Source organism: Gekko japonicus, unplaced genomic scaffold, assembly GCF_001447785.1.
Source record: "Gekko japonicus isolate JY-2015 unplaced genomic scaffold, Gekko_japonicus_V1.1 scaffold3087, whole genome shotgun sequence".
Lineage (NCBI taxonomy): Eukaryota > Metazoa > Chordata > Lepidosauria > Squamata > Gekkonidae > Gekko > Gekko japonicus.
In genome coordinates this window covers 81,698-90,121 of record NW_015169270.1, presented here as the reverse complement: position 1 = coordinate 90,121, position 8,424 = coordinate 81,698, and the positions used below count along the sequence as shown (strand labels likewise).

The window sequence follows — 8,424 nt, the reverse complement described above, 5'->3', positions numbered from 1 at the left end:
GCCTCCTTATTTTTAGAACGCTCCTCTGGTGTGGCTCGGCTGGTCCCTGAGAGCTGGGCTCTGGCATCTCAGTGCCCTCTGCATGCAGCCCCAGTGTGCCCCCCTTTGTCTTCAAGGGGAGAGTCATCCTCCCACAAAAAGTCTACCGTGCAGGGTTGACGTGAAGATGAAATGCAACCCCCCTGGGCTGTTGCTTGCAGCTCTTTGGGAGATGTGTCGTGGTTTCACCTGCAGCCGACATCGTTTCCAAAGGAGGAGACAAGCAAGTTGCAAGGGTGCCTGGAGATCAGAACCACGCCTTGCCTAGGTCAGCTCTGCAGGAGCACTCTGCGCATGCTCCGAGGCTTCGTTGAAGACTGAAATGCTTTGCCTTCGCATCGGAAGCGAGAAGAGCCCTGCAAGAGCCATGGGGTGGGGGTGGGGGGGAGGAAGGCGACCCTCCTCGAAGCCGGCTCCAATCGGGAGCCTCCTGCCCAAATTCCAAGCTGAGCTGGGGGGCAGCGGCATCCAATCACCGGCCAGCTGCTCACCAGCTGCGGGCCAATCGGAGCAAAGCACAAGGTATATATTCTGGGCTCCCAGCACCCGAACTCTTGGGTCACCCATTGTGCTGGAGTAGAAGAGGCAGCGCGAAGCCCCTGGGGAAGTTGCAGGCTTTGATTCTCCCTGACAGGTAACAAACACCCTTCTCAAGTTCCAGAGTTGCCGGAGGAGGAATGGACAGGAGCAGGTGCCTCTGCTGGACTAGGAGGCCAGCAATTTTGATTTTGTAACAAAATGCACGAGGTTTCGTTTAAAAGAACCCTTCGCCAATGCCGGATTTTCGTGACGAGAACAGCCGAGTTTTGGTGCATAAAAGTGGGGTCCCGGAGCATGGGGTGTTAATGGGGATTTGTTCCACGCCCTCTCTCATGCCAGAAGAGATGCCATTTTTTGGCGTTGCCCTCTGGAAGGGCCCAGGGGAAGAGGCACGGTGCCTCAGGGGTGTCCGCTTTGGAACGGCCTTCAAGATGACCTTAAAAGTCCTCCATGCCCTTGGTCAAGGTGCCCGCTGTTCCCTTGCGGCTATTATGTTGAAAGGGTGTGGGGAGGAGATTAACTGGGCAGTTACTGGCAGACCTCCCTTGGCTTTCTCTTCTGCAGACGCCTGGCCGTTTCCTTCGCCCCTGCAGGGCCCTCTCCCGCCCTGCACCTTGGTATTGGGTTTCTTGGGCCAGCTGACCCCTTGCAAACGCAGCCCCTGGAAGGCGGCCTGGGTTTCTGCCAGCAGCTGCTGGGTCCTTTTGTGGACAAGACCAGTGGCTATAAATAAACTTGCTTCGGAGGGGCTGACAGCTAAGGCGACGCCCGATTTTCCAGCAGCGGCAACTGGATACGGGCAGTGGAATCTTCTCTCTCTCCCCCCCTCCCGCCCCCTGCACAATTGCTGACTTCACTGCTGATAACATGTCAGCAGGTTCGCCACCGGCTCCGATGCCAGGGAGTGGGGAGAGAGGCTGGCCCACGATGGTTGTCTGAAGAGGCGCTGGGGCCCAGGCACGCCAACACGGCCCGCTTTCCAGCCCGTGGGCTCTCCTCCTGAAGCTCAGGCAGGAGGGCCCTTGACGTGGTGCGAGAGAAGTGGCCTCGTGTCTAATAAATCCTGCCTGCGTCCATGCTGGGAACGGATCAGGTTCTGGGTGTGACCCTGCCGCCTGCCGCTGGCGGAATGGCTCTCCGGTCCAGCAGGCCGGCCCTTCTCACAGGACAACCCGAAGCAGTTCCTGCAGCCAGTGCTGCCTCTAAGCTGCGGGGTCTTGGTGAGCAGAAATTCTACTTTGTGATCTACCGGCATTAAAAGTTGTGAGTGAGCCATTTGGCTATACCGCATAAATCCGTTTGCTCTGGAGCCCCCCTTCCTGAGTGGAGACAAAAATGTCTGAGCCGGAGGCTGAGGAACTGTGAGCTGGCTCACACTAACTCAGCTTAGAGGAAACACTGCCGACAGTCGAAACTCACGGGAAGCGATGAGGTCAGAGCAGAGGCAGAAGCAGGCAGAGAATCGTATTGGAGCCACAGAGAGGTGTTTTCCTGACTTCAGTCTGAAACCATGGGACATCGCTCTAAGGTTCCCAGGCCAGCATATCTATCTATCTATCTATCTATCTATCTATCTATCTATCTATCTATCTATCTATCTATCTATCTATCTATCTATCTATCTATCTATCTATCTATCCATCTACCTACCTACCTACCTACCTACCTACCTACCTACCTATCTCTCTATCTATCTTTGAAATTTCAGTTTTAAAACTGAACTTTCAAGTTTCGTGTCAGGTTAAGGTGCCGCTTACCAAGTGGGAAGCATATCTACATTCTCATTTCCTGCTTTTTTAAAAAAAATATTATCTCATCAACCCGCCTTTTAGAAGGATGGTTTTCAGAACAAGATGAGTACCCGTGTTAGTCCGTCTGGAGCCGTAGGAAAGAGCAAGGGCCCCGTCTGGTAGCTATCTGAAGAAGTGAGCACCGGCTCTCAAAAGCTCCTCCCCTGCCACAAATTTGGTTAGTCTTTAAGGAGCTCCTGAACGCGTTCTTCTTCAGAATGAGATTGTCAGAAACAGGGTTCCCTCTCAGCTGAGTTAGTGTGAGCTAGCTCACAGTTTTTTAGTCTCTACCTCACACATTTTTGCCTTAGCTCAGGAAGGGATGGCTCCAGAGCAAACTGATCCATGCAGTAGCCAAATTGTTCACTCACAGCATTAATGCCAGGAGCTCACAAAGTAGAATTGTTGCTCACAGGACTCCACAACTTAGAGGGGGCATTGGTCAGAAACGAGTTGTGTCACTTCTTCCTGTAAACCCATCGTATTAGAACATCTGCAGAAAAATAAAATACTGGGACAGAGAATCGTCACCAATCCAACGAGAGCCCGTTTGGTGTAGTGGTTAGGAGCACAGACTCTAATCTGGGAGAACCGGGTTTCATTCCCCACTCCTCCACACGCAGCCAGCTGGGTGACCTTGGGTCAGTCACAAGTTCTCTCTCTCAGCCCCACCTACCTCACAGGATGTATGTTGAAGGGAGAGGAAGGGAAGGATTGTAAGCCGCTCTGAGATTCTGAGTGAAGGGCGGGGTACAAATCCAATCTCTTCTTGTTCTTTGGTAAATCCCCACAGGCACTATGGAGGAGTTTCTCTCCCCCCTCCAAAGTGCATTTTGACCAGTGGTGCAATCAGATGCGATGGTCTTATACCCTCTTGTAGACGGCAAATGTGAAGCTGCAGCCTGTTTTTTGGTGTGGGGTGTTGACCCCATGAGTCGACCCCCCCTCCCCAGTTTTGGCTTTGCCAGGGAGGGCAGAGGATCACTGGCTGGGCCCCTCTCCCACCCCACGGCCAACGCTTTCTCCTCTGGCTCCGCTGCGCAGGACTCATCCCGTCGAGCGCCACCATGCCTTTCGGAAACACCCACAACAAGTTCAAGCTGAACTACAAGCCGGAGGAGGAGTTCCCCGACCTCACCAAGCACAACAACCACATGGCCAAGGTTCTCACCCTGGACATCTACAAGAAGCTGCGTGACAAAGAGACCCCCAGCGGCTTCACTCTGGACGACTGCATCCAGACCGGCATAGACAACCCAGGTGAGTCCTTCCCTGCCGTGCCCACAGAGCCTATGAAATCGCGACGAAGGAACACCCAGTCACACCTTTCTTGCTTTCTCCCTCTACCCGAATTCCCAGCCGAATATTCGGATTCTCTTGCCTGCCATTGCGCCTCAGTGATGGCCCCACAGCCTGGCTCGTTTGCTCCCTCTGCTGGCTGGCTGGCGTAATACTTCATAAGGAACAGCTAGGCTGGACCTCAGAGACCCACAAGTGGGGAGAAGCTTATAAGCAGAGGTCAATTCAGGGGGGATAGTGGGGGATCGCAGTTCCCCCGGGTGAGGTGAGGGGGCGGGGCACACGACGAAGCCCCACCCCCTGCTTCCGGCCGCCCCGCTTCCGGCCCTCATTCAGCCAGGAGGAGGCAGGAGAAGAGGGAGGGTAAGTTGCTTCCTCCCTACCTCTCCCCACCCCTGCCTGCCTGGGGCCAGGGAGGGCCTTGGCGGGGCTTCCTCGCACTCCCGCCGGCCTTGCAGGTCCACCGCCGAGCCCCTGATGTCAGGGGGTGTGGCATATGCTAATGAGTTATGCTAATGAGTCCCCCTAGCTCTTTTTCTACGAAACGACCCCTGCTTATAAGGATCAGAGCTCTTTGACCCTCGAAGGCAACCCCCCCCTCAACATCTTGACCTCTACGGTGCTACCAAACTCGGGTTTATTTGTTCTATACTGCAGACTGACATGGTGACCCTCTGAAACGAAGTTCATAAGGAGTCTTCCACAGGAGCTGGGGGGAAACACGTAGGAAAAGTCCAAAGGGGCCTGCCGACCTGAGGGACTGCCTTTCCGCACATGTTCCCCAGAGAGCACTGAGGTCAGGGTCGCAAAACCGCCTGACTCTCCCTGGCCCGAAAGACGCCAGGCTGGCCGTTACTAGAACCAGGGCCTTCTCAGTGGCGGCTCCACCCTGGTGGAATGAGCTCCCGGAAGACATCAGGGCCCTGCGGGACCTCCTAAACTTCCGCAGGGGCCTGTAAAACAGAGCTCTTCCACCAGTCCTTCCATTGGGAGCTGCCACTGCCCATATACTGATCACATCTGATCAGCTAACATCTGAACTGTCAAGGCCCTCTTTGTTAACTCGGACAATAACAGCCAGTGTATTCTGACCCTATGGGATGCAACCGCCATCAGAATTCTATCTGCTTTTCATATGTATTTATATGTACTCATGATTGCCAATTTTTGTATACTGTGTTATTGCGTCGTCTCCATACATCTGTGTTTTAACGTATTTTAACCTACCATAAGCCGCCCTGAGCCTGCTATGCAAGGAGGGCGGGATAAAAATTGAATAAATCAAATAAATAAATAAATATAAAATAAAATAGAGGGCACTGGTTCCACACAACCCCAAGAAAATGACTGACACGCCAGAGGCAAGGCTCGAGGTTACCCGGAACCCTGCACAGAGATCAGGGCTCAAAGGGGTGTCCGTATGACGAATCAGTTGTTGCATTGCTGGGCCAAACGGCGATGTATGGCTGCTATTATTCAGGGACAGAGCCTTTGATTATTATTAGCGCACTAAATTAGATCAGAAGGGGCAAGGCCTCTCTGCTCTCCCGAACAACCATCCCTCTAAGCTGTGGAGTCCTGTGAGCAAAAATTCTACTTTGTGAGCCGCTGGCATTAAAGCTGTGAGCGAGCGATTTGGCCGCTGCAGAAATTGGTTTTCTCTGGAGCCGTCCTTCCTAAGGGGAAAACGTGTGAGCCGAAGGCTAAAAAAAATGGGAACTAGCTCACACTAACTCAGCTTAGAGGGAACACTGGTCCCGACCCATCCAGCAGACAGACCTCTGCAAAAATGGACACCATTTGTAAGGCTGAGACATTTTGGTGCCTGAATGGGGGGGGGGGGAACATCTGAATGGAAGGTGCATATCCCAATTAACGCAGAATGCCATCTAGTAGGACACAAACCCTCTGGAAACGAACACGAGAGAGGCCTGCCGGCTTATCCCCTGTGGGAAAGACTGGGCCCTTCTCGTGCACCGCTTGCCAAAACCTGTCCCTCGGGCAAAGCCCTCCCCCGTACAGACCCCGGCCTCTGGAAGTTAGATACCTCCACCACATGCCTACTGGGTGATGTTGCCGTCATGCCTGAAAAATGTCCCCCCCCACCGCCCTTCACCGATGCCTTTCTCCATCCACGGACAGGCCACCCTTTCATCATGACTGTCGGCTGCGTGGCTGGGGACGAGGAGACCTACGACGTCTTCAAGGACCTCTTCGACCCCATCATTTCCGACCGTCACGGCGGCTACAAACCCACCGACAAGCACAAGACCGATCTGAACCACGAGAACCTGAAGGTGAGCGCTCACTCAGGGTGCGCGTGGTGGTGACGGGGTGGGTGGGGGGAGTCACGGTAGCTAGACATACGGTCAGGCGTTCAGTGACCTACCTAATGTCTTCGTCCCCCCTCCCTTCTCAACCGTCCCTGTAGGGTGGAGATGATCTGGACCCCAACTATGTGTTCAGCAGCCGTGTACGGACGGGCCGCAGCATCAAGGGATACTCCCTGCCACCCCACTGCAGCCGTGGGGAGCGCCGTGCTGTGGAGAACCTCTCCATCACCGGTAAGGGGGCAAGAGCAATTTGTCAACTTGTTGTTGTTGTCGTCCGACGCTTTGCGAACTCATGTACCACATCTCGCCAGGCCCGCCTGTCTTCCGTCGTGCTCCGGAGTTTGCGTAATTTCATGTTTGTTGCATTGATGACACTGTCCGACCATCTCATCCTTTGCCGTCCCCGTCTTCTTTGACCTTCAGTTTTTCCCAGCATCAGGGTCTTCTCCAGCGAGGGCTTTCTTCTCATTCGGTGGCCAAAGTATCTGAGCTTCAGCTTCGGTACCTGGCCTTCCAGGGAACAGTCAGGGTTGATTTCTTCTGTTCTTCTTCTTCTTTGACCTTGTAATCTTTGACCTTGTAGTCGCTCCTAACCCCCCCCATTTTTGTTTCGGGGGTAGGGATGGGATGACGACATGTCCACTGTCTCACCCTTTCCAAGGAACCCGGAAATTATAGCTTCCTGAATAGCCCTGGGGGTTAATGGCCGGAGGACACTCACTACCACAACCTTTTTGGGACCCAACAGGCCTGGGTTTGGCCCCTGCCTGAACAGGAGACTTCCTTGGAGTCCCTACGAGCTGTCTCAAGTTCTAGGGTGGGGGACAAGTCAGCAAAGACATGTCATATCAGCCCTTGGGGTGCACCAATCCTAACGACCACAGAAGCAACAGAGCAGGCGCCAAGGGGCCTAGGTAGTCCCGGAAGGAGGGTGAAAAAAACCGCCCAGTCCTGTAAAGATTCCCCCTAAGGAGCTGCGGTGGCTCAAGTGGTTAAGACGCTGAACTGCAGGCTGTGGAAGGTCAGTAGTTCAGCAGTTCGAGACCCGAGTGTGCCGCATGACGGTGTGAGCTCCTGTCTCTAGTTCCAGCTCCTGCCAACCTAGCAGTTCGAAAGCAAGAAATTGCAAGTAGATAAATAGGTACCACTTCGGTGGGAAGGGAACAGCGTTCCGGGCGCCTTGGTGTTTAGTCATGCCGGCCACATGACCACGGAAACATCTTCGGACAGCGCTGGCTCTTCGGCTTTGAAACGGAGATGAGCACCGCGACCCTAGAGTCGGATTCGACTGGCTTTCGAGCAAGGGAACCTTTACCTTTACCTTTAAAGATTCCCCGTGCTCCAAGGGGCAGGAATGATCGGCAGTCAGTTAAAAGGGAAAATGGGGTGGGGCGGACGGGTGAGCTTGGCGAAGGCCCCAAGAACTTAAATCAACGTGCAGGGGGAGATGTGGAGGGGTAGGACGAGGTCTCCCAATGGTTCTCCCCCCCCCCCCCCGCGATGCCCCCCCGGCTGCTGGCTTGCCGAGCCATTGAACGGAACCGGATTCCCGTACCGATCTGTAACTCATCCAATAGCATGTGCCCCCCTTGCTTGGTGAAGCCCCACACTTGACTGCCCACAAGCCAGGCCTGTTCACGCCACGGGTGTGTGTGTTTTGTGTGTCTTCTCTCTCTCCCCAGCCTTGAACAGCCTGACAGGGGAGTTCAAGGGCAAGTACTACCCCTTGAAGGACATGACCGACGCCGAGCAGCAGCAGCTGATCGATGACCACTTCCTGTTTGACAAGCCCGTCTCCCCTCTCCTGCTCGCCTCCGGCATGGCCCGGGACTGGCCCGACGCTAGAGGCATCTGGTAAGCGCAGGCGGACGAGAGTCCAGCGCCCCAGCCTGACTCAGGCTGCGGTCTGTGCCGGAGATAAAGGAGCGTGTCAGCGGGGATGGCGGTTCTGTGACCAGAGCACAAATTCCAAGCAGGGTGGAGCAGGGTCAGGCACAGACCACCGGTCACCAACAGCTGCCAGAAGGCCTGTGACGTCACCACTCTTTCTCTTTCGGCAAGAGATTCCTTTCTCCTTGGCCCTGGGAGGTATGCCTCCTTCCAGACGGTTTTGAGTTGGAGAGAAGTGCCCCCCGGAGCTGTGTGGCCTGCCACCCCCATTTGGTGTCGTGGTTAAGTGCATGGACCATAATCTGGGAGAACTGGGTTTGATTCCCCACTCCTCCACTTGCACCTGGCTGGATGACCTCGGGCAAGCCATAGTTCTGTCCAGGGGTCATTTCGTAGAAAAAGAGGTGCAGGAGCTCATTAGCATGACTTATTTGCATATGCCATACCCCCTGACATCACCGGAAGTGTGTCAGAAGGCAACACCCACAACTCAGGCTCCACTGGACTCTTTTGGATTGCTAGCTGGGGGGGGG

General features: G+C 54.6%; 1 protein-coding gene across 1 annotated transcript in view; it reads left to right on the top strand.

Moving 5' to 3' along the window:
• Positions 1–576: 576 nt before the first annotated feature.
• The window catches only part of CKM (creatine kinase, muscle), a 10,932-nt gene continuing 3,084 nt past the window's right edge, over positions 577–8,424 (top strand). Inside the window, exons 1-5 of the mRNA XM_015416544.1 lie at positions 577–673; positions 3,414–3,629; positions 5,811–5,965; positions 6,100–6,232; positions 7,684–7,855. Of these exons, the coding sequence (XP_015272030.1) occupies positions 3,437–3,629; positions 5,811–5,965; positions 6,100–6,232; positions 7,684–7,855 (653 nt within the window). The 5' untranslated portion in view covers positions 577–673; positions 3,414–3,436. The remainder of the gene's footprint in view (positions 674–3,413; positions 3,630–5,810; positions 5,966–6,099; positions 6,233–7,683; positions 7,856–8,424) is intronic.